The sequence below is a fragment of the Aspergillus saccharolyticus genome (genome assembly GCF_003184585.1).
Source record: "Aspergillus saccharolyticus JOP 1030-1 unplaced genomic scaffold BP01scaffold_15, whole genome shotgun sequence".
NCBI classification, from domain to species: Eukaryota; Fungi; Ascomycota; class Eurotiomycetes; order Eurotiales; family Aspergillaceae; genus Aspergillus; species Aspergillus saccharolyticus.
The window spans coordinates 217954-242585 of NW_020290625.1; the positions used below are offsets into that span (position 1 = coordinate 217954).

The window sequence follows — 24632 nt, forward strand, 5'->3', positions numbered from 1 at the left end:
ACAGAGTCAGTCAATTCCCGGCGCAATGAAGAGGATCGGCCCCGGCACGTGAGACGGAGATGGCGCGGGCCACTCACTGATATGGACCAGTACTGGTTGGTGGGATGGTGGGGGGTGATGGAAGGGGAGTTGCGTTGAGAGGAGAGGAGAGAGAGAGAGAGAGAAAGTGGAAGGAGAAGGTGAATAGTTTGTAGTTAAGAAGAGAAAGAAGAAAGGAAGAGTAGAAAAGAAGAAGAGACGACTTTCTTTTTTCTTTTTCCAGGGATTGGGGCGCCGATATTTAAGAATGTCCGCATTGGAGTGTTTTTGAAGGTAGTATTATTTAGTCGGCAAGTATTATTGTTGAGAGAGTCAGTCCCGCTCCCCCGGTGTCGCGCGCCCACAGTGGAGAGTGGAGGGAAGAAGTTACCGTACTGTCACCCCGGTGTAATTGCGTTATTGTGTAGGCTTGCAGCCTCTCCCTCTTCCTTCGTCCCTCCCTCCATCCGTCCCGGTAAATTCAGACTGTCTGGGTCCATGGATGAGGATGTGGTGGACTTCCTTTTCCTCCTACCCGATTGATGGTACAGCTGCAGCTGGTGATGCCATTGAACCTGGTATCATCTGGAGTTATTCCCTCCCTTCCCTTTCCCCCCCCTCCCCTCTCTTCTCCATATCCTCCTTTTGGATAGGAGAGCTACTAGACTACCAGACTACTAGTATACACTTTTTATACCCTAATTTTCCTTTTTAAACAAGCCGATGCGGGCCCTTCCCTGATAAGTTAAAGCAGGCCCTGAACAGGTACAGTCTTTTCCCGCCAATATCCCTCTCCCATCTCCCTCAAAATCGAACCCCCAACCCCAATCATATTTTCTAATCAAGTTGTGGAAAAAAAAATACCAACACTTCCTTAGTTCTGTAGTTCTGACTCGCTTTGAACACTAGACAACAATCTGGTTAGTCTGGTCACGTCGCCGCCGCCGCCAAAAAGGTTGGGCTCGGCCATGCGGGGCTTGACAGCCTCTGGTTTCCGTTGCTCCGGGGAAAGGCAAGCGACGATCTGACAGTCAGGCTTCAAGTCGCATTCCAATATTAATCTGAATATATGAATGCTCAGGGGAATGCATGGACTAGTCGATTGCGACGGTTCCCTTGGCAATCTATTGCTTCCCACTAGCTGCTTTGACCTACTCGAGTCAACTGCAAACCACGCGTATGGACTGACTATCGTCCAATGGCGAATGGATCTGGATTCCTCGCTTCTTTCCAGGGTCCCCTTCCCTCCCGGACTATAACAAGTTCGATGCCCCCAACACGGAGGAAATGAGCCCTTTCCACGCCGCTCATCTGAGCAGGACAAGGAGATCAGAGACAGCCCGTCAGCGGAAAGAAGGGCGGGGTGGTGACATTCCCAGGACCGCCACCACGGTCACGATTGGAGGGTGATTCGTATGTGAATGACTAACAAGGCTCGCTTGTGCCGTGCGGGGGATTAAACTCAGAAACCTTAGTGAAGTAATCGGTTTCTTGCTGCGCCCACCTGTAACGGTATGTGGATGGCATCGTTCCCACATTCCATCTCTGTTTGCGGACGGTGATCATGGATGGATTATGATTGCCCTGCAGTCAGTGAGTAAACTCGGTTACCCAAAGGGGAAATGCTACCGCCCCGGATAATCCGAGCACGACCACCAGTTTTGAGTAGATCAACTCCGAGTGGGTGTCGCCTAACTCTGTTCTCGTCGTTACCAGAATTGCTGGGGTTGGGCGGCAGGATGTAAAGCCTGTAAGGCACTGTTCAACACGTTGTGTTTGGAGGCTGGCCCGATCTCCAGCATAATTTAGAATCTGTAGTTATCTTATTCACACCAGTGACCAAGCCACTCCCTGCGGGGGAAGAAACTACTAACTCACTATAACTTACAGAGTACTAACTATACGAACGACTGCCGAGGCAGTCCCCCCGGGGTATCCGTTGGAAAGCGCCTGATCACTGACGAGCAACAATACCTTTCAGGTGCACAGGTTGCAGGTTAAGTTACAGGGTACACTTGTCGATCCTAGGTACGGAGTAGAAGAGTGCCCAGTATGCTCGGGTCGATCGCGGCCATTGCCTTTCGGTTCGGCTATTATATGGGGCACCCTCCTTGTCTCCGTGGCCATAGCTGGGATCCTGTCGAGGTGCATCTTGTGTCGTCGGGCGGAGAACAGGAGATCTCTCAACCGAATACCCGGAGATCCTGATAGTCTGATCCTCTTCCATAATGACCAGGCCTACTGAAAGGACCGTCCGCTGGCAACTCTGTTTGACCGTTTGACCGGGGGAGGGTGATTTTCCAGGTACAGCAGTGCCGCTGGGGAGGGAATCTCGGTCGGTCAGTCGGTCAGTCGGTCACGCATTGCTCGTTAACTAGCAGTTTCTCACATCCCCGGCTGTCCTGCATCTAACTACATCAGTTATGATCACGTACTGAGATTTTGGTTTTTGCTTGCCCTCTGCTTTTTCCCTTGTCTCAATCCTTACTTTTCTGACAGCTGACCACAAGAAGGAACGATAGTTACCGTGTTCCCCAACCGGTTGCGGATGAGCATGAGCCATTTGAATTGAATGTGGCTCCGACGGCGGCTACCCACATTTTATGCTACTCTGTCCGAAGTGTCGTCTCCTCCTCTCCCACAACCACCCACTGAGGGTCCAGTGGGTGTCAGTGACAATGCCACACTGGCCAAGAACCACCCAGAAGAAACCGGGAGATCTCATGAGAGCCTGAACGAGCTCACCAAAAAAAAAAAAAAACGGGTGCACATCTCATCCTCCGTAATTATACGGCGTATACGGAGGACCGTGATATGGAAATCTATGATCTTTGGCGGTGCAGCGGGTGCCTGCCAGGGGAGGTGCAGTGGATGGCCTTCTTTACCGGATCCGGCTTGCAGTTGCCGCCACCTGCTACGGAGTAACAGGTGCGTGTTCCGAGGGCAGATTCCCAGCTAGTCTCCCTCCCACTCGCAGTACATGTTGGCAACTCCCAGTCGCATCCAAAGAGAGCGATTGGCTGCAGGGGGTTACTTTTCATGACACGGGGAAGTGGATAGAAGACGGAAGGCTTTGCTTGCAGAGAACTGAGCGCCATTCCCGAATTGCAGAGGGAGAGAGATCTCTCATTATTACCTTGGTCAACCAGCGAGTGCGTACCCAAGACGACTCAGTGCGTGAACCACCAGCAAGCAAGCAAGCAAGCAAACAAGCAAATAATACTTCCTACTCCCTACAGGGAGAGCTATCCAACTCCCATGCGCCCACGGATATTGCAGTAGGTAGACTGAAAATGATCGCCACCTTCTAGCACGGACTTCCCACACACTTTCCAAGCGCAACAAAACAATTTGGCAAACGGAACAACTGACTGCCACCATGCCACGTCCAAATCCAACGCCGTCTCTCGTCTCGTTCGGTGCAGGGCAAATTCCCACTTTACTTGCGAAAGGACCTGCCTGCTTCGGCCAAGTCCCGATCTAAACGTAGTTACTAGCAAAAAAACTATACTCCGTAGTTCAACCCACGCCCAGTTTCCGCCTCCCACAGAACGACTCCGTAGACCACAGACTAGCAGGCCAGGCTTGGGTCTTGACCTTACCAGATTTCAATAGGATCATCTTGATATCCTCTCCCCCCCCCCCCCCTCTCTCCTCCCCGACGCCGCGTCCCGGCTACGCTGTCCGGTGTCCCACCACTTCGCAATTGCACTAAATAAGTACTAAGGTCCGGTAGGTACCTATCAACCCCTCTTCAATCTAATCCACCAACCGGGTCACTTTTCGGAGGGCCCAGGTTCAGACGGCGGGCGGATCGCGCTGGGCTGCCCTAGCCAATGCGTGCGTCCTTTGTCGACGATTAAGGACTCTCCACAATGTACGGAGTACAAAGTAGTGGGTGGTGGTGGTGGTGGTGGTGGGTGTGGACGCCTGCGACAACCGACCAGATTATCTCTCTCGTCTGTCGGTTGTCTTTTGTCAGTTTCAGTGCCTGCATGAAATGTCTCCTGTCAGGGGTCCAGGATATTCCAGGCAAGTGATGGTCAAGGTAAGTGTAATTTAGGTGCAGGACCGGCGGAGGGATCAATATGCGTTTTATTGATTTTGAATTGAATTGAATTAAATCGAATCAAATCATACGCGTCTGCGTCTTCGGGAGAGGGGGTTGGTTGGTTGACTGTGGGAGTTTAGATTAGATGGTTTGGAGTGGGGACTGGAAGTAGACCTTCTCTCTGGGCAAGTTGGGTCTGGATTGCCTTGCAGTTGGCGCGATGGCCCCGGTGTAAGCACTAAATTATTAGTTTGGGGGGGGGAGACTGTCTACACTCTACAGTCTCGTGTGGTCCAGGGGGAAACACTGGGGGACAAGCCCATCGCCGGGTAGGTCACTCTATGGCGGTCGGTTGAGCAACGAGTTGTTGCCATGAATCGGTACAGTACTTTCATAACTTCTTCAGCGATCATGAGCATATAGCGTTCGCTACACGACTACTATCCAAAGTCGAGTGAAAACACACGTTCATGAATGAATGAATATTGACAATATACCACCATCCTCGACGTCTCATCTAAGAATCTTCGTAAAAACAACAGAAAAAGAACGCTATAGATAGTCCGTTCAGACCAATCTCTCCCCAAGCCACCACGAAGCCATCCCAAACAGAAACACCACCAAGCTCCCATCCCGAATGACATCCCGAACCAACTGCACCGCCATCCCGAGTCCGAACCCCTTGTCCCTCGACCGCAGCAGCGCCCGCGCCCCACTCAACACCACCTCCCCGGTCATGAACACCGTGAACGGATCCTGCGCCGTGGCCGGTGCCGGCGGCGCCCGCCCGTACACGCCCACCGCCGATCCCAGCACGAACAGCAGGTAGATGCCGGCGAGCACGGCGAAGACCATATGCACGACCTTCCAGACCGCGATCTCGCGCTTCTCGGCCTCGGTCTTCGGGCGCATCGCGTCGCCGATCAACCCGGCCAGGAACGGCGGCACGCCGAAGTTGGTCAGCAGATCCGTGGCGGACTCCTTGCCGTCGCCGCCGAGGCCGAAATCCGCCAGGTTGATGTTCTCGAGCGGGTTGCCGCTGCCGCTGCCGCCGCCGGCGCTGGAGGCCATGAGGGAATTGAGGAGCTTCAGGGTCGGGTCCTGGGCGTCCAGCCCGAGGAGATCAGCGGCGGGGTTGGGCGCAGCGCCGCCACCGGGTCCCTGCGGTTGTTGCGGGCCCGGCGAGGGTGCCGGCTGGCGGAGGAGGGCGCGGAAGAGTTCTTGTTGGGCTTGTCGGGTCTCCGGGTCGAGGTCGGGTTGTTCTGCGTGAGCTTGGTCAGGGATCGTTCCGGGGTGGGTTTGTGGTTGTGCGGGAGTTGGGGCGGTAGTAGGGAACGGGGGTGCTGGTGGTGCTGCATGTTGTGATTGGAATTCGGGTTGCGGGCTAGGAGATGGAGAGGTATCTTCGCGAACTAACATAAAAGGTCAGTGAATTCATTTGTACTTGAAGATAAAAAAGAATTTGGAAAGTCTCAAGGAATGGACAGCTACATACGGCTGGCGGGGGCTCGTCCGCTCAAGCTGGTGATCTTCTCGAGGCGAGCTGCTCCCCCTTCCTTGATCTTGGCCTCGCGGCGCTCGCGACGCAGACGAGCTGCTCGTTGAGCAGGGGACTCCTCAGCCGGAGAGGACATGTTGAGGATCTCTGAAACACCGCGAAGAAGGTGATGTTTGAAGGTGATCGATCAGGGTTTGCTGGCTCGTATCGGCAGGGAATATGCACTAGAGGCGGCTGTTTGCGGAAATTGTCTTGCTTGGTATGTACTTCTGATGACTCTTGTATTACACAGAGCTGGATGGGAGACTGAAAGGAGAGGCGAAGTCGCCGTGTCGTCAATGCGTGGTGATGATGGATGCCGAGAGCTGGAGGTCACGTCGTCGGCGCCGCAGAAGCGACAGCCTCATTGGCGGGCGGTGGAGCTCGAATCATGGCCCGCCTTTTCCCCGGTCTCGACCTGGCATTCATCATTTCATTCATTCATCACCCAGTAGTAACTAGGACTGTAAGTTACTGTTACTACTCCTCGTTGAGAAGCAACACGATCCCATAGTGCCATAACAGTATCCATTGAAGGCATAGATTGAAGCGTTGAGCTTGCTATGTACCGAAGTAGTGGTACTAATATATAGTGTTGCGTCCTTCCGCTCCCCGAATCACTATCACGTATCAACATGCATTGAAGCGCCCTTGACTACGAATCTCGACCCCACGCAGCGCAGGCAGATGCATAAAGCCCATGACCGAAGGCCAAAGCAGTATCAAGCCACCAAGTGAATGCAGAGTTGAAAAAATTGGGAAAATTGGGAAACATGATGCTGATCCGATGTCAGCAAAGGGACACAACAAGCGGGAGGTGACATCATGCTGTCAAGGTCTTCAGACTGTGCATACTTAGAGACATCCCTTTGTCGTATCCTGTCACCTCTTGATGCTTGATCTATCCTCTATACTGTATGTATTGGTTCATCTCGTGTAGCAGCGCATGAGGTTCTCAGGATATGCCTTCTATCATATACTGTAAGTTAGTCCGCGTGCGCCAAGCCAAGCTTTCCGCCGCGAGACATGACGGAGTCCAGCCTGTAAACAATGAAGAGAACCACCGGGTCTAGAGATGGATCTGGATCCTCGGAAAGAAGGACAGTAAGGCTGTAGTGGACTCCAGCTGTCCCTCCAATTTCCAGCACAATAACATTTTCCATAACATACTGCATCGGACGCGTCTCCCATCGATTGGCTGATCGGCCTTGGCTGCATCTCTCCACTATGACGTAGTGGAGCCTGAAGGTGACTTCACTCTCTTTCACCACCGCTCGCTGCTTGCTTGCTTGCTTGCTTGCTTGGATTTACATTTACTTTTCTTCCTACCTGGACTCGTGATTCAGATACCTAGAGATCCTAGCTAGTTCAAAGCTGGGGGATGAGAGCTCAAAACAACGCTTTCTTCATCTTGTCCACATTCCCTGATTGAATTCGCATATCCACCCAACCAACACCACCATCAGAGAAGAAGATAGTCACGCGACGATGGCGCAGGCTACAGGCGGGAGGGAATCTCCCAAGACCCGTCGCATGGGGGAACACTGGAGCGGTGGGAATCCTGTCCCGACCATTAGCCACTTCATGGACCGCTTGGAGCATGACAAGCAGGAGCGTAAGGCCCATGAAGAGGCACTGGCGGCCAAGAAGCGAGACAGCGCCGCTCAGAGCCAGGAGATGCCGCATAAGCCCCGGGAAACTACCGGCAAGACGCGCATGGTCACTGACCCTACCACGGGCAAGGATATCGAGGTCGAGGACTTGGATGAAGACTCAATGGATGCCGTGAAAGACCCTAGAGTATGTCCCCTTCAATTGTCAGCAACAGCAGGCGAAAACTCTCTAACCACCGTCGATACAGCTGGTGGTTCCCAATGCCAACCTTGGAAAACCAACCGTAAGTTTCAGTGCACTTGCAAAATGGGATAGTTGGAGTAGATGCTGACAAACGCGCAGGAGGTCAAAACAGCGCCAGATCAAAGCCTTTCGCAGTATAAAGAGAACCAGGATATTACCGCACCACCCGATCCCATCGCAGAGGGCACCACTTCCGATGTCCCCATTCACGGCGAGAAAACTAACGTCTTATTCCATCCCACCCCGACTGTCACTTACAAACCGATGTTTGATCAACTGGAGAGACGCGGGATCGGGCTGTGTTTAGGTATAGTCGCTGGGATTGTCTTCCTCGGCCGGATCTTCAACGGATCGCTGTGGGGTCTACTCCCGCTCAGCTTTTGCGTTGCGAGTGGGGTGTGGCTGTGGGTGCAGGAGGTCATCCGTAGTGGTCGGGAAATGGAATGGAGCAGTGAGCAGATCCGGGGGCAAATGGTACGAGGACTTTCGTGTTGGAAGCGTCCATCAACTATACTAACCTGACTGAAACAGGCTACCGCCAATCTCCTTCCGGAGTCCGTCGAATGGCTGAACTCGTTTCTCGGAGTCTTCTGGGGTCTCATTAACCCCGAGATGCTGTCCCCCATCGCCGACACCATTGAAGACATCATGCAGGCTTCGGCCCCCGGCGTGGTGGAGAACGTTCGCATTGCAGAGATCGATCAGGGCAACAACCCACTCCGGATTCTGAGTCTTCGCTCACTGCCCGATGACCATGTGAAGCAGCTCAAGGAGCAAGTCCACGAGGAGAACGTCAAGAACAAAGACCCTCAGGAGGCTGCTGCCGCCGAGGAAGGTGGCGATTACTACAACATCGAAGCCTCCTTCGCCTATCATGCAAAGCCAAGCGGACAGACCACTTCGTCCAAGGCGCGGAACATGCACATGCAGATCGTGTTCTATCTGGGAGTCAAAGGCCTCTTTGGAGTACCCTTTCCCGTGTTTGTCGAATTGACTGAATTGGTAGGCACCGTGCGCGCAAGATTCCAGATGATGCCAGAGGCGCCGTTTGTGAAGGACGTGACCTTCAGCTTGGTGGGCCTCCCCCATGTCAAGGCCGGATGTATGCCCATGGTCAAAGGAGGGGTGAACATCCTCAACCTGCCCCTGATCTCCAACTTTGTCAACTATGCCATCGCCACCGCGGCCGGTCTGTTCGCTGCCCCCAAGTCGATGACCATGGACCTTAGCATGCTGCTCAAGGGCGATGATATTGCCAAGGAGACACAGGCGCTAGGTGTCATGTGGGTGCGGATTCACCGTGCGATTGGTCTCAGCAAGCAGGATCGGCGCGGCAGCTACGGTGGAGGCAGCGATCCGTACATCAACCTGTCTTTCTCCAAGTATGGCAAGCCTATGTACTGTACTCGGGTGATTACCGACGACTTGAACCCGGTCTGGGAGGAAACGGCCGCCTTACTCGTGACGCCGGAGCTCATCAAGGCGGATGAGAGTCTGAGCGTTGAACTGTGGGACTCGGACCGCACGACTGCCGATGACATCGTAGGCAAGGTTGAATTGCCGATTCGGCAGATGATTCAGCATCCGGGCAAGATGTATGCACAGGTATCCAAGCTACAAGGCCTCAACGAAGGCAGCGAGATGCCGGGAGAGCTGCACTGGGAAGTGGGCTTCTTCGGCAAACCCAAGCTTAGGGCGGAATTGCGGACGGATGGCAAGAAGAAGGATCTCCCTGAGCAGTTTAGGGATGTCCAGGAGTTCCAGGACGAGAAAGGCGTCATCAGCAACGAGGAGGAGGACGCCATCACACACACCCCGCCAGATCCCCTGTGGCCCAGCGGCATCCTCAGCATCGTCGTGCACCAGATGGTCAACCTAGAGGTCAACAACGTCAAAGGGAGCGAGGGTAACCGCAAGGGACGCGAATATGAGCCCGCCAAGCCGTATGGCGACAACACTGAAGAAGAAGGCAGTCACCTGCCAACAAGTTACTGCAAGATTATTCTGAACGATGAGCTGGTAATTTCCTTCCCCCCGCAGACTGATCCCCCGTGTAAGCCCCTCTACTAAACCCGTCCTCAGATCTACCGCACGCGCGCGAAAGCCCTGAGCTCCAAGCCCATTTTCAACGCCGGCACTGAGCGGTTCATTCGCGACTGGCGGTCCGCATTTGTCACCGTGAGCGTACGCGACCAGCGGTACCGCCAGCACGATCCCATCCTGGGGGTCGTGCCTCTCAAGATCTCGGATCTGCTGCAGACCAGCTCGCAAGTCACCCGATGGTATCCCCTCGACGGGGGCGTCGGCTTCGGCCGCATCCGCATCTCTGTCTTATTCCGCTCCGTCGAGACTCGCCTTCCACCGCACATGCTCGGCTGGGACGTGGGCACCTTCGAGTTTGTCTCGGAGAAGCTCACGACGGTGAACTTCAACCAGCGCTGCAAGATCAAGCTCCGCACCGGGGGGAGCAGTGGCAAGATCAGCAAGCACGTTTGCTCGGTCGACGCGAACAACAACGCCACCTTCGACCTGTCCAACGCGGACTACCGTCGCAGCCTGCGCCTCCCCGTCAAGCATCGCTATCGCTCTCCGGTGGTCTTCGAATTCCACACCCAGAAGAAGCACCACCCGACCGCCTACGCCGTCTACTGGCTCCAGCACCTGGTGGATAACGAAGCCACGGAGATCGACATCCCGATCTGGTCGACCAAGAACGGCAAGCGGCTCACGCAGAACTACATCACGGAGCAGAACTGGGAGGCCAAGAAGTCCCCCGGGCTGGAAGACCTGAAGGAGGTGGGCCGGCTTCGGTTCACCGGCCGCTTCACGCCGGGCATCGACGATTCGCACGAGCGGTTCGTGGTCGACAGCAACTCGCGCGAGACCTTCGAGACCTGGGAGGCGTGCATCGCCGAGGGCGTGCGCTCCCCGCACATCACCGCCTCCGTCCCGGAGGAGGTCGAGCAGTTGCACGAGCAGTCCCTCCTGGACGGCCGGGACATCCTCAAGCACGCCGACCCCCGCGAGCGCAAGCGCTGGCTCGACAAACAAGGCTACGACTGGAGCGGCGCCTTCGGCCACGACCCCAGCGCCTACCTCAACCAGCACGGCCACCAGGTCGCCGAGCCCGGCCGAGACGATCCTCCGCACAACCCCTACAACCCGCCGCGCACCGAGGCCCGTTCCTATGGCACCATGCACCCCGAGGAGAAGAACCGTCCCCACCCAGACAGCTCCTCCTCCTCCTCCTCGTCCAGCGAGTCCGACGATGATCACGATGCGTATGATGGCCCCCTCAACAACCACGACCAGGAGGTCAACAGCTCATTGCAACCACCACAGCAGCAGCCACCCCCCGCCGCCGATACCTTCGACGTCAACAGCAACCTCCGCCGTCCCTCCGACACCGCCACCAACCGGACCACGGCCACCGCCAGCGCCAGCAGCGGACCCAGTCGCTCCAGCACCAACGAAGTCCTGCGAAAGGCAGAGCAGCGCAGCGAACAGCGCCAGCAACGCGGCATGATGCAGTGGCGGCCGGTCCGCAACGCGGTGTTTGCGCGCGACGAGACCAAGTACGCGCTCCGCAAGATGAAGATGAAGTTCACGGGGGATCTGTCGGGTCGGGAGCCGGACATTGAGACGGAGACGGGCAATTAAACAAAGTACTCCATTTGTTGTTGTTTTTCCGGGAAAGGGATGTTTTTATGTATTGTTTTGTTTCATTTCCAGTCTGGAGTGATGGAGCGGACTACTAATAAAACGATGATATGATATGATGATTCTGTTATTTGTATGTCTGGGCGGGTTGGTCTTTGCTATAGAGTGTATAACTAACTCGGCTTGCGTACAACGTATGATGCATTGCTAACTGCTGGTGTTGTTGCCGACCGGAACACTCCACCAGAAAGAGACCGGCCGTGGCTTGTCACGTTACAATCGTTGAACATGATTCTCTGAGATGAGGTAGTTGCCGCGTGGTTCGGCTGGGATGGAGATTTGACTTTGTATTGGGTATATGCAGAATCCTGATGACTTGCAGCTGTGTCCCAGTATAGCACCATCTGGGTGGATCAGCTACGAGTAGGTATATCCTAAGTATCCCTACTGAGCCTACTTACCAGTTCCGTGCAATCCAGAAAGCCACTACAGCAGGCCCACGGCAGGAGTCTCTCCCATACCACTAGCTTCCAATCAAGATGATAGTCTTTTTGTCTTACACCTCCCGACACATACCTATACTTGAATGGCAGCAGATCATCCAGCATTACGACACTAGCAGATTTAAACACCACAAACTGCCCCATATATCTTCACCGCAGAGACATTATTCTCACCATTCCCCACCCCCCCAGCCAACATGGCCCAAAGAATCCTGCACAATCCTGCATACGAGGGAAAACAGAAGAAAGGGGGGGAGGAGAAGGAGGAGGAGAGAGTGGCGTGGAAATCTCCATTAGCCTAATGAGGCAGAATCGTATAGGTCCGATCCGACGTGCGAATGAATGCACCAGTCGTGTCAGATCCGTAGTGGTGGACCACCAAGCTAGTTATATACAATCCGGTACTCCATCAAAAGCCGCACGCAGCAAGGGTTATATCGTTGAGGCACAATGCACACATATATATTTAGGACTTAGTTGGTGCCGACACGATCGTGTCACATGTAGACATGCACTCCGTCGTACTCCGTGCTTGCTGGCGTGCATGCATATCTATATTTATTGAACCAAATCGATAAACACTCTCGGTCATCACAATTGCCCGCAAAACTCGTGTGCGGGTCTCCACTTCTGTTGCTATATTTATATCAATACCGTGCAAGGGGGCTTGCTGTCATTGCTGGGAAGACCAGAGGCTGGGAATTTATGAGCATTTTCGACGGAGATAGTCCAATGGATTCGGCACCAGCGTGGTGCTGTGGGTGCCTTCAATGTATGTATTAGAAATAAGATAGAAAAATTAAAATTATATATATAGAAAGTAAGAAAGGGATGGCGGTCCGACGTCGCAGCATGACATCATTGCGCCACGCCCGAAATGTCTCAGACATTCCCGAGTGAGACAAATGGAAGAAGCTATGTGCCCATGGGTGCATAGACATGAAAACACACACAAAGAAAAAAAAAAAGCCCTCGGTAGAAGGTCTATTGTAAGTAGAATCAAAAAGAATTCGTCTGCTGTCTATATGCATGAGTCGTGAATTGGAAGGGCAAGTCATCAAGGTAGCGAAAGAAGTAGTAGTGGTGTTCGTCCCCACAAAAGGCTATCGTGACAAATCAGCATCAGGGCGTTGCGTTTCGTGAGTCGTGGTCTTCAGGGACTCGTTTCCTTCGAGCTCGAATGCAACAGACGAACAGGGACTGGAGTGAGCTTGCGAGGGGGTGGCACTCAGCAGCGGGGATGAGTCCACAGAGGAGATTTGCGATGCAGGGTCGGAATGGCTTGAAACCGAGCCCTCCGAGGCCGAGGCGGTCGGATCTTCCCGGACTGGAGGGAGAAGGAGGTCGGTTCGTTTTTCTAACGGCCCCAATGTCCAGCGCCATTCGCAACGCCGCTTGGCGCGCTTTCGGACCGGCGTCTGTGGCGTCATATCCTCGAGCTTCTCTCGCAAGGCGACCGCTCGGACCTGCCGTTCGGCCTTTGGATGCTTTCTCTTTTTGCGTTCCACCGGTGACCGTATGTCATATTTGGATCGGGTCTGGGCCTCATCATCGGAGGTGTTCGTGTCGGATGATGATGTGGACGAGTTACTTGCGGCAGAGTCGGAATCATCGCTGCACGTGCTTGGTTTGATAAGTCCTTCGTCTAGTTCATGAAGGTCCGAGTGGCGCGCAATGTAGTCAACATTGTGGATCTCCTCCTCAAGCGGGTTGCGAAAGCCAACTTGCTTCTTGGCCGGAAAAAACACCCGTCGCGTGGCTGAAGCGCCGTTCGACCCGGTGGTAGCCACCGAGGTAGACCGGCGGTGGCAGGTTGACCCTAGTGGCGAGTTGCGCAGAATGCTGCGCACACCAAGAGGTAGTGGGTATGGGTTATGAGTGGTGTAGGGCGATGATGGCTTGGTGAATCGATGACTGGGGAATTTCGAGGAGGGGGAGGATGTAGCCGACACAGGCGCCGTCACATCGTAGGCGTTCTTGAACGTATTCTGGACGGTAGGAGATGCGGTAGGGCCGCCTACCAGGGACAGTGACAGGCCCGTGGAGGAGATGCCAAAAGTGAGAGGCAGGGATGAGGTCTGAAGGGTGAGTTTCGGTCGGGAGGCGATGGTCGATCGGTTGTTAGCGGTTGGGGCCAAACTGCAGGCCATGTTGGAAGAGGATTGTTGCGGGGTCATGGGGGTTGCGAGCATGGTCGAGACGGGCCCCTCTGCGATGAAGTAGCCGAAGTTGCAGGAGTAAAAGGAATGTCGATGGGCATGTAAAACGAGATTAGTAGAAGAGTGGGAGGGAAGGTCAAGAAGAAGGAAATGAGAGGAAGAGGAAGAACCAGAAGAGGGAAAGAGGAAGTGCGACGTCGCCCCGCAATCTGGATGGATGAGCGGCGCTGCAGACCGACATCCACTGGGCTATGAGAATGGGTGGGGATGACTCTATGGAGTCTATGCAGGGTAGGATTATTAGTTTTGCGACTTCCTGTCTTCTTAATTTACAGAAATGCCACCGGATGGAAGAGGCAAAGACAAGGCGCTGGGACGGGGCCCTATTTTAAGAACACCGGCGATCAGCAGTACGTGCTCGTCATACTCATGATATGAACCCCCAGCATCCACGTTGGACAGCAGTTGATGATGAACTTGATTGATTCGGATCAAATCCAATGCCAAATCTCACCCTTCTCAGGTCGTGCATACTGGGAGAGAAGTTGACGGTCCGTTCATAGAAGCACTTCTTTTACTGAAACCCGAGAAGAAGAGGACCCAACGATGGCGACCAGGATGGCAAAGGATTAGCCGCTGTGGAAATTAATCACAGTCCAGACGCAGGTAGAGCAGAGCCGTCTGCCTATCAGCAACGGGGATCGTGCCATCGAGTAGTCGTCTAAATATAGCAGCACTGGTTCTTTTTTTTTTTTTTTTTTTTTTTTTTTTTTCCTTCTTTTTTTGTAGGCCCATCCAGTCCTTTCCGGGTCCAGTCGGGCGAGCACTGAAGCAGACGACACGCGGCGGGTTCACTTCGAGGTGGAGATAGTGTTTGCTGTGGGCGAGACCGGAAGAGACTCTGACTTTGGTTTCTGTCAGTTCTTGGCAAACTGAATGACCTCTGGTTCGAAACTTTCAGACAACAACGTTGTGGGGAGAGAAGATGAATTGGTTCAGTCTATTCTCTAAACTACGAAGGACCAAAGTGCAGCCTGAGTGCCTGAGTGGGAGTCCAGCGGGTACTACCGAAAACGGACTAGTCCCAGCACCACGACACCCACCGATGAGTCAGCCAAGGGTCCCACTGCGCACCAGCCACAACAATCAAATCCCCAGCCTCCCTCCCGTCTCCACCCAATCAGCCCCTCATCCAACTTCATGGTGTACTGTCCGTCTGTCCGTCTGTCTGTCTGTCTTCACGTCAGGATCTCACAGCGACTCACCGAGATTTTTTTCCGATAATGAATTCGCCTAGGCCAGTACTTACCGTATAGAAGTGCGGAGTACTCAGTACGGAGGAGTACTATACTTAGTATCGCGCAGCAAACTGATTTAGGAATCTATTCTGCGGTTTTATTCCCTGGTCTGCAGCATACTAACTACCTAGTATCAACCTCTCTACCACCATTTTTCGTCATTCTGATCACCGTCTGAAACGTCAATCCAAACTAGTTCATGGCCGCAGCACCATCAAGAGACGACCGCCGAATCATCCTGCACTTTGTAAGTATACCCCAAAATTCATGCCGGTCCCGGTACTAACCGTATGCCGCATGTCAGGATTATGACTGCTTCTACGCCGCGGTCTTTGAGGTCGAACAGCCGGCATTGAAGTCGCTGCCGTTGGCGGTACAGCAGAAGCAGATCGTGGTAACCTGTAATTATGAAGCACGACGGAGAGGGCTACGCAAGCTGCAATTGATCAAGGAAGCCAAACAGATCTGTCCGGACGTCGTCATCGTGCTGGGCGAGGATTTGACCCGCTTTCGCGATGCCTCCAAGCGGCTTTTCCATTTTCTACGCTCATTCGTCTGGGCGCAAAGGGTCGAACGGTTGGGTTTTGATGAGGTGCGCTGGCCCAATTCCCACCGGTTCATGCACTATCTTTAGTACGAATCCTCTGACCTGGCCATAGTTGTTTCTTGACGTAACCGAGATGGTTGACTATAATGTTGACCTGCTGAATCGCCATGATCTGGAGCACTCATTCTTTCATCTCGACCGCCAGGAACCTACGGTGGGGTTCGACTACAATGCCACCCAAGTGCATGGATCCACTTACCCTGCGGATCTGGATCCAACGGGGCTAAACCGAGGCTCCAAGGAGGAGGTTCCTGGGCTCTACACGCGGCTGCTCGTGGCCTCGCACTTGGCAGGCTTCCTGCGAGGCCAACTCGAGTTCCACATGGGTTACACGGCCACAGTGGGGATTTCGACCTCCAAATTGCTAGCTAAATTAATCGGTAACACTCATAAACCGAACAACCAGACCACCCTTCTCCCGCCGTATGCTGCGGAATCTGGCGTGGAGAGTCATGTGGTAGCCTTTCTCGATGCACACGAGATCCGCAAGATTCCTGGGCTAGGCTCCAAGCTGACTCGGAAAATCATCGCTTACCTCACCAAGGCTAGCGCACCTTCTGGCTCAGAACTCCCGTCTGAGTCTGCCAGCGACGCCAACGGAACGAAGACTGTTCGAGATGTGCGGCTGTGCGCCGGCATGGGACCAGCCTTGCTGGATCGCATATTAGGCGGACCAGGTGCACCAAAAGACATCGGCGCGCGGGTCTGGGGCCTGCTCCACGGCGTTGACCCTGCGCCCGTCATCCCAGCGGGTGACGTGCCGACTCAAATCAGTATTGAAGATACCTATGGGCGCCTGGATACCTTGGAGCTTGTTCGGAGGAAACTGATCGCTCTGACGGCCAGTCTCCTTCGTCGCATGCGTACTGACCTCACAGAGCAGGACTTGGAGGTCGATCCCGGGCCCGATCGACCTGTCCATACCTCAGGTGGCCCGCAGCAGCTTCCAGTCCGATGGCTGGCTCACCCTCGGACACTGCGATTGTCAACCCGACTCCGACACGCAGGCACTGAGGGCGGGCGACTGGTTCATCGAACCTCGCGCTCCGAGCCGCTTCCCTCATATGTGTTTAGTCTGGATGAAAGCATCGATGCGCTGGCGGAGCGACTGGTGCACGATTCGCTGTTATCCATGTTTCGCAAGTTACACCCGGAGAAGTCTGGCTGGGACCTTCAACTGTTGAATGTTGCGGTAACGAATATGGTTGATGGAGCCGGAGATCGGAAACACAGTAGCGGACGAGATATCGGGAAGATGTTCCAAACTCAAAGCTCAGTGATCAAAGAAGCAACAGCTCTTGTGAAAGATGCGGGATTGCCTGGAGCGAGTCCCGAGACTGAGGGATCCCGCAACATTGTAGATAGCGCTCCGGGAGATGAGACGTGGGAGGATAGTGACGGCGACGATGGCATACCCTGTGGCATGAATTGTGACATTTGTGGCGCCTTGATTCCCCAATTTGCGCGGGAGGCACATGCGTTATACCACGCGGTTCCTGAATGATGACGATGGAATGATTGCCATGGAGACAATGCCGTCATGTGCCTGGACGGTACGCGGAGTAGTTATAGTCCGTAGAGTATTACTAATAAGTGGCTGGTAGTTATCATTGAGAAGCTGTGTACTCCGTACATTCAAAGCAGAGTCAGTCGGTCAAGCAGTCAGTCAGACCAGCCTCTAACGCCTTTGAGGCATGCAGAAACGTCGTACGGAGTGCAAAGTAGTTAGTCTGTAGTCTGTAGTGAGTGTGTAGTGAGTGTGTAGGGAGTAGTTGAAGGAGTTTGAAGGGAAAGAAAGAAACAAAGGGGGCGGGCGGAGGGGCTTGGCGTCGAGTGGCTCTTCCTTCTTTCCGCCTGGGGTCCTGTCAATCTCTCCATCTCGCATTCTTGCATTCTTCTTCATTCTTCACCCTCTCTTTTTGTTTGTTGTTTTTTCTGTTGCTCTGCTGTGTTGGGGGAGTCACTTGGGAGTTTTACCCCAGGAGTTTCTAAGTCCCTATCCGATCGTGTCCGCCTTGGTTCATTATATACTTACTCCATTCGTTTTTTGATTCACCATTCACCTGCCAAGGCTGCTGCGCCTCTCCGGGCCAAGAGAGAGACAGAGACACAGAGCAGAAGAAGACCCTGATCGTCTCTTCTCCCCGTCTCAGGGTCCTGCAACACCCACATCAATTCACCAGACCCTTTATCCCACTCGTTGTGCACTGGATGCATACAGTTGATTTTCTCTCCAAGGTCTGCTAATCCGCTCAAACCCTGCCGCCGTTAATCAGTCAATCAACCCACCCCTTGGCATACATATAGCTGTGGATTTGAAACCCGCCCCCTCCCAATCTCTAATAACGGGTCGCTTGGATCATCCCTAACTATTGTCTCTCTCTCGCGCTTGGCGGCTGCCTGATGTTCGGCTTAGAAAGACCCCGGGGGAATTCATTCTGATTTCCTCTCCTTGCTGCTGCTGTCATTTGTATTTTTTGTTGTCATCGCAGTCGCTCACTCGTTGTAAACCATTCCACCTTCCGCTCCTCCTGCTGGCCGTGAAGTCCAGCTTTCGGCGACCATGAGGGTCTTCTCATATTCACTCCCATTCATTGCGGGCGCAATTTCCCTTCTTGCTCAAGAGGTTCAAGGTAATTCCTGGTATCCCCCGTGCAATTCCATTGCGTTCTTACATAATGACAATGTAGCCCGCTCGCAATCGCCAAATGCTATCCAACACATTTCAACATTAGACCACCCGACAATTCAGACGCCCTCGAATCGTGTGGACCATCTGTCAAACTTCGACATCACTTTCAGTCTCCGGGATCGAAATCAACGAGTCAAGCTCGAATTGGAGCCGAATCATGACATACTGGCGGCTGATGCATACGTACAATACCTCGATGCTAACGGGAACATTCGACGAGCGGAGCCCATTTCACGACAAGACCACAAAGTCTTCAAGGGAAGGGCATTAGTGGGTCGAGGACAGAGCATGTGGGACCCAGTTGGGTCGGCGAGAATATATCTCAAGCATGATGGCGATCAGCCCCTGTTTGAAGGCGTATTCAGTGTGCATGGGGACAACCACCACGTCGAATTGAAGTCAACCTATCTGCAGAAGAAACGCAAGCAAGATGCCGATATTGTCGACACCAAGGGAGAATATATGGTTGTATATCGCGACTCGGACATGTACCGCATACACACGGAGCTCAAACGATCGGTTTTGGGGACGACATCATGCCAAGCTGACCAGTTGGACTTCAACATGGATCCAAATCACCCAGTCCTCTCATCCTACGAGACGGATACGAGTCGCTGGGGCGCCATGTCGGTGAATTCTCTACTCGGACTCAGCAGGCGGCAATCGGATACCGGCAGCGTTTCTGGGAATTCGGGGACCGTGAATCTGGCGTCAACCATTGGTGATACCTCAGGCTGCCCAAATACAAAGCAGGTGGCATTAATCGGAGTCGCTACGGACTGCTCCTTTACGGGGTCGTTTAAGAATGAAACCGCCGCCAAGCAATGGGTCATCAGTACGGTCAACAGCGCTTCCAGCGTCTATGAGAAGTCTTTCAACGTCTCGATCGGCCTCCGCAATCTCACCATGTCCGAGAGTTCCTGCCCTGATAACCCACCCGCAGCCACGGCTTGGAATATGCCCTGCTCGAGCGGCAACCTCACCTCCCGTCTGAACTTGTTCTCGGAGTGGCGCGGCTCACATAGTGACTCCAACGCATATTGGACGCTCTTTAGTGATTGCCCGACCGGGAGCGAAGTGGGCGTGTCCTGGCTGGGCCAGCTGTGCAATGCGGATGTGACCACCAGCGGCGCCAATTCCGTCAGTGGAGCCAATGTCGTCGTTCGCTCTTCGGGTGGTGGTTGGCAGATTTTTGCCCACGAAACCGGCCATACCTTTGGTGCGGTGCACGATTGTGACTCTGATACTTGCCAGCAGAATCTGGAGTCCTCGTCTCAATGTTGTCCCTTGACCTCGACCACATGTGATGCGAGCGGCAAGTATATCATGAATCCGACCACCGGCACCGACATCACCTCCTTTTCGCAGTGCACCATCGGGAATATCTGCTCAGCCATCGGGCGTAATAGTGTCAAGTCGAGCTGTCTTTCAGTGAACCGTGGCGTCACCACTTACACCGGCAGCCAGTGTGGGAATGGCATCGTCGAGGAAGGCGAGGACTGTGACTGTGGTGGCGAGGCGGGCTGCGGCGACAACAAGTGCTGCAACCCCACGACTTGTAAATTCACATCGGGATCTGTATGCGATGATTCCAATGACAGTTGCTGCTCCTCCTGCCAATATGCTTCTGCCGGCACGGTCTGCCGGGCAAGCCGGGGTGAATGCGACGTGGCCGAGACCTGCAGCGGCAACTCCAGCTCATGCCCGACGGACTCATACGAAGCTGACGGCGCAAGCTGTGGTAGTAGCGGATCTGGTCTCAAGTGCGCCAGTGGGCAATGCACCAGCCGCGACTATCAATGCCGCAGTGTCATGGGCAGCGTCCTGCACGAGAACAATACGTACGCTTGCTCAGCCTATAGCTCCTCGTGCGAGCTGATCTGCAGTTCCAGTTCGATGGGTGGTCAATGCGTGGGCTTCAACCAGAACTTCCTCGATGGCACTCCTTGTGGGAGTGGCGGCCACTGCAGCAACGGTGACTGTAAGGGACAGAATGTCAAGTCTTGGATCAACGACCACAAGGCCATTGTCATTGGGGTTGCTTGTGCCGTGGGAGGCTTGTTGCTTCTCGCCCTGGGGTCTTGCTTGCTCCGTCGCTGTCGTCAGTCGCGGCCGATGGCGCGCCCTGCACCTCGACCACCCTATGGGCCTTGGAACGGGGGGATGCCTCCGCCCCCGGCAATGAACCAATGGCCCAACCCTCCGCCGGCTCCAGGCTACCAGGGCATGTCCTCGCCTCCGCCGCCATATCCCGGACCGGGAGGACCGCCGTACCCGCAACATCCGCCGCAAGGGCGATTCGCATGATTTTTTTTTCTGTCAGGCACGTAGAACGTGCTTTTACACGAGCACTGCATGATGAGCATTGTAGACTCCATATTGTGACACTTGCTGCTATTTCTGGTTAGGTTCTTGGCGTTGGCTGTATGGGGTTGGAGTTGTGGTATTCATGCTTATTCTCAGGTCATGGGGCCTACTTGAGGGTGCATTCTACATACGTTCTGGGTATCATATTTGCAATCATCTATTTCTGCCTAACCGGCTGTTCTGCACCCCGCATTGTATACAGAGTTTCGTGAATAAATATCATTGCTGGTCTGATTGCTTTTCAGCGTCAAGTTCTGCAGCAATTCCGGGACCGGGTCGCTACTTTGGAGTCGTTTGGGAGCACTGGCTGATAGATATATGCAGCTGATTGTGGATATCTTGTAGACAACAACTAGCCAAGTCACACGAAACAGCCGAGACGGTACAATGCAAGCAGACAGACAGACAAGGTGGAAATGAAACTCAATTGGCGCCTGCCCAATGCCCAAAATGTGCAGAAGAGCTCACAAGCAAGAAAGCAAAAAAAAAAAAAAAAAAAAAAAAAACAACTTCAAGGTCCGGAACAACCAAGTGGACAAGTTGGTATCTATCATCCACCCCATACCATGACCAAAGTAACCAACCGAATGCAGCAGCACTTTCCGAAGCAAGCTTCTAGACTGGAACCAGAGATGCCAGCGGACAGGATCGTCCATCCAACCAACCAACCCAGCCCCTGACACTTTAAACATTCTCACTGCCAACAAATACTCACAAACGCCTCCTTGGTCACACCGCCCACCCCCTCCAGATCAAACTCCTCAATCATGGCGCGCAGCTCCTCCTCCTCGAGCCCCGTCTCGCCCAGCTCGCGGGCGACGCGCCGCAGATCCTCGAGATCGATGTACCCCTTCCCGCCTTCGTCGAAGAGCTCGAAGGCGCGCAAGATCTCGTCGCGCGGGTCGCGCTCGAGGATCTTGAGGGCGGTGACGGCCTGGAAGGCGGAGAGGGGCATGAGGAGGTTAGAGGGGTGTTGCGGGTTGTTGTGATTGGCGGATTTCTGGAGGGGTTGCGGTGGTTGCTGCTGTTGTTGTTGCTGCTGTTGTTGTTGTTGCTGGGCTGCTTGTTGTTGTTGGACTTGTGGACGGGGGACGCCGTAGGTGGTTAAGAGGGAGATGAGTTCTTGTTTGGGGAGGGAGAAGCCTAGGGCTCGAAAGGCGACGCGGAGTTCATGGTAATCGAGGTGACGGTCTCGATCGAGGTCGAAGAGGGTGAACTGTTGTTTGGGTGTTTTGGCTTGGGAATTAGCTTTTGAATTGGGGAATTGAGGGAGAATAGTTTTAGGGGGACCCGGCGGGAGGGCAACGTACAGCTTCGTTGATCTCTTCACGTTGTTCCTCGGTTAATCGACTCAATGGGTTCGTCGTCGTGTCTTGTGCGGAGGAAGGCCCGTGGGCGCCCTGCGAGTGAAGCGGCGGCGGCGGTGGAGCGGAGCCGCCTATTCCTCCTCCTCCTCCTATTCCTACCCCAGGTCCTTGGTGGGTGTGCGCTTGGTGGTGGCTGGCTTTGTTCAGGTCGCTCCCAAAGTCCCCCCCTCCTGCGGCGCCGCCGCCGCCGCCGGAAGGGATCCCCCCCGTTAGGCCGCGATGGCGCGTGAAGGAGGATGCGCTGAAGGGGAGCGCGTTGGCGGCGTTGAGCGAGCGGTCGGGGAGCTTGCCTGCCGCGTAGGAGCGGGAGCCGAAGGGTTGGCCGGAGGATGCCATTGTGAGGTTTTGTTGTTGTTGTTGCGAAGACTAAGGTGAAGTGGAGGTGGAGATGGTGGTGCGGCTTGGATTGGGGATCGGGCCTGGTTTCAGGTGTCGAGGTGGTTGAGCCTCATTGCCCAGGGATTTCTCGGTCAAGCACAGTGTGTGTGTGCACAGTGTGTGTGTCTGAAGCTGATCAATCGGTGGGTGATGGTTCTGGACTGGTAGATGAGAGGGTAGTGGGTGGGATTCAGGAGAAGAGACGGCGGGCTGGAATGAATGAATGCCAGTCGGCGGAGGTGGAGTAAAAACGCGATGGAGACGCGCAGCCAAGACGGGAACAAACATTCACCACCACCCAAAGTCCACTTACTGGACTGTCACTCTTGTTTTATGTACTACTATTTACTAACTTGTCTACCCCTGGATGAAGCACGGTTTCTAATGTCATCAGGTCGTATGCAATTCATGTTCTATCTTTGTAAACGTATGTCGACAGCCAACGGTTATTATGTCCAGAGAGACATCTCTCAATCTATCTTCATCTCACCTCATCAGATCTGGATCAACTTGACTTCCCAAGTCTAGTTCCTCCAGAAACTTTCGCCCTTGAAGCGGTCCAGGGAGGTAGTCTTGAACCACTTCTCCATCCACATAGTTCGGATTGTACTTGTACTCTTTCCCGTACCCAAGCTCCTTCATCAACCGAGTCGGCGCATTGCGCAGGTGGATCGGAATGGGTAGCCCGGCGACTCCTGGCTCGGCCAGAGCCGCAAAGGCATTGTTGAGGCCTCGATAGGAACGGGTACTCTTCTTCGACAGGGCCATTGCCACCGTGGCATGCGCCAGGTTAATCCGCGCCTCGGGGAGACCAATCTTCTCCACGGCCGAGTGAGTGGAAATGGCAAGTGTAAGCATGCTGTTGTCGGCCAGTCCGATATCCTCCGAGGCCACCACAATCAAACGTCGTGCGATGTACAGAGGGTCTTCGCCCGACTGGATCATCCGCGCGAGATAGTAAAGCGCCGCATCGGGGTCGCTCCCTCGGATGGATTTGTGGAATGCAGAGATGGTGTCGTAGTGCTGGTCGCCCGCCCGGTCATACACCAGCGTTTTGGTGAGGGACCGCTTGATCTCATCTTTGGTGATGCCCGGACGCTTCGAAAGGTCCATCGCCAGCTCCAGAAGATTGAGCGACGTCCGTGCATCCCCGTCCGAAAATCGCGCCAGGTAGTCGATCAATTCATCATCCACCAGTTCCGTAGGCGAGTAGCTGGGCCCTTCGACGCGGAGTGCGCGCTGGAGGATCGACTTGATATCGTCATCCGTGAGCTTGGAGAGCGTGAATGTCCGGCATCGAGATAGCAATGCACTCTGCACTTTGAAGGAGGGGTTTTCTGTCGTGGCGCCAATGAGCGTCACTTGTCCACTTTCCACGGGCCCTAAAAAGACATCCTGCTGCGACTTGGAGAAACGGTGGATCTCATCACAAAAGATGATAGTCTTTCGACCCGTCAGACCAAGCTCACTTCGCGCCTCGGCGAAGATCTTCTTGCACTCCGCGACTCCACTGCTGGTGCTGTTGATCTCCACGAATCGACTCCCCACCATGGAGGCAATGACTCGGGCGATGGTGGTCTTGCCTGTGCCGGGGCCTCCCCAGAGCACCATGCTGGGCACGCGATCCTGCTCAATCAGCCCCCGCAGCACGCCCGTTGGGCCTACGAGTTCCTGGCCACAGACCTCATCGAGTGTTCGCGGGCGCATCCGCTCCGGCAGCGGTGCGACTTTCTGAAAAGCGTGCATCTTGGGACGCTTGGGCTCCGACGGTAGCTCGTGATTTCCTGGGTTGTCGTTCGCATTCCCCGAGACCTCGGCTGCTGCTGCTGCTGGCGGGACCGTCCGCTTGCCGTGGACATTGCGCAGCGGGGAGGAATCCGTCGTGGGTTCTCGTGCTCCAGTGCCCTGAACAGAAGCCTTGCGAGCCGAGGCTGGTTGGAAAAAGGTAGGAACAGGGGCTTTTTGAGAGGCGGGGGGTTCTGCGCTTGAGCTTGGCTCGTCGACGAAGCTCTGACAATCGGAGTCGATGTGATCGTTGATCTTCAAGCTGGAGACCGACTTGCTGCAGATGGGACACGAGACCATTTTGGCGGACAAAAAAAGTGCAAGTCTATCCGATAGACCAGCTACCGTCGATA

The 24632-nt window shown here is 54.4% G+C and overlaps 7 protein-coding genes across 7 annotated transcripts; 3 read left to right on the forward strand and 4 right to left on the reverse strand.

Moving 5' to 3' along the window:
- Positions 1 to 1953: 1953 nt before the first annotated feature.
- On the reverse strand, positions 1954 to 2357 carry BP01DRAFT_356755 (uncharacterized protein). The gene has a single exon (XM_025575030.1). It carries the CDS (start codon positions 2243 to 2245, stop codon positions 2021 to 2023), a length of 225 nt encoding a protein of 74 aa, XP_025431258.1. The 5' UTR covers positions 2246 to 2357; the 3' UTR covers positions 1954 to 2020.
- A 2178-nt stretch (positions 2358 to 4535) lies between these two features.
- On the reverse strand, positions 4536 to 5703 carry BP01DRAFT_356757 (uncharacterized protein; the record flags this gene model as incomplete). Its single annotated transcript, XM_025575031.1, has 2 exons — positions 4536 to 5481; positions 5565 to 5703. 2 exons carry the CDS (start codon positions 5701 to 5703, stop codon positions 4637 to 4639), a joined length of 984 nt encoding a protein of 327 aa, XP_025431259.1. The 3' UTR covers positions 4536 to 4636.
- A 1391-nt stretch (positions 5704 to 7094) lies between these two features.
- On the forward strand, positions 7095 to 11123 carry BP01DRAFT_373935 (C2 domain protein; the record flags this gene model as incomplete). The annotated part of the gene is made up of 5 exons (XM_025576808.1): positions 7095 to 7406; positions 7468 to 7503; positions 7563 to 7937; positions 7995 to 9482; positions 9546 to 11123. The coding sequence occupies 5 exons, from the start codon at positions 7095 to 7097 to the stop codon at positions 11121 to 11123; spliced, it is 3789 nt and encodes a 1262-aa protein (XP_025431260.1).
- Positions 11124 to 12729: 1606 nt separating this feature from the next.
- BP01DRAFT_365752 (uncharacterized protein) lies at positions 12730 to 13776 on the reverse strand (the record flags this gene model as incomplete). Its single annotated transcript, XM_025576376.1, has 1 exon — positions 12730 to 13776. One exon carries the CDS (start codon positions 13774 to 13776, stop codon positions 12730 to 12732), a length of 1047 nt encoding a protein of 348 aa, XP_025431261.1.
- A 1406-nt stretch (positions 13777 to 15182) lies between these two features.
- On the forward strand, positions 15183 to 17281 carry BP01DRAFT_48136 (putative DNA polymerase iota). Its single transcript, XM_025579890.1, has 3 exons — positions 15183 to 15330; positions 15388 to 15675; positions 15743 to 17281. Exons 1-3 carry the CDS (start codon positions 15283 to 15285, stop codon positions 17192 to 17194), a joined length of 1788 nt encoding a protein of 595 aa, XP_025431262.1. The 5' UTR covers positions 15183 to 15282; the 3' UTR covers positions 17195 to 17281.
- A 972-nt stretch (positions 17282 to 18253) lies between these two features.
- admB (ADAM family of metalloprotease ADM-B) lies at positions 18254 to 20689 on the forward strand (the record flags this gene model as incomplete). The annotated part of the gene is made up of 2 exons (XM_025576377.1): positions 18254 to 18323; positions 18381 to 20689. The coding sequence occupies 2 exons, from the start codon at positions 18254 to 18256 to the stop codon at positions 20687 to 20689; spliced, it is 2379 nt and encodes a 792-aa protein (XP_025431263.1).
- A 754-nt stretch (positions 20690 to 21443) lies between these two features.
- Positions 21444 to 24579, reverse strand: BP01DRAFT_365755 (ssDNA-dependent ATPase MGS1; the record flags this gene model as incomplete). The annotated part of the gene is made up of 4 exons (XM_025576378.1): positions 21444 to 21965; positions 22060 to 22482; positions 22808 to 22811; positions 22985 to 24579. The coding sequence occupies 4 exons, from the start codon at positions 24577 to 24579 to the stop codon at positions 21444 to 21446; spliced, it is 2544 nt and encodes an 847-aa protein (XP_025431264.1).
- Positions 24580 to 24632: the final 53 nt, after the last annotated feature.

Excerpts from the sequence above, each read along its gene's own strand:
- BP01DRAFT_356755 (XM_025575030.1), bottom strand. The coding sequence starts at position 2,245 with ATGGAAGAGGATCAGACTATCAGGATCTCCGGGTATTCGGTTGAGAGA.
- BP01DRAFT_48136 (XM_025579890.1), top strand. The coding sequence starts at position 15,283 with ATGGCCGCAGCACCATCAAGAGACGACCGCCGAATCATCCTGCACTTT. Across the intron at positions 15,331-15,387 it reads GCCGAATCATCCTGCACTTT|GATTATGACTGCTTCTACGC; the intron begins GTAAGTATACCC and ends GCCGCATGTCAG. Across the intron at positions 15,676-15,742 it reads AACGGTTGGGTTTTGATGAG|TTGTTTCTTGACGTAACCGA; the intron begins GTGCGCTGGCCC and ends ACCTGGCCATAG.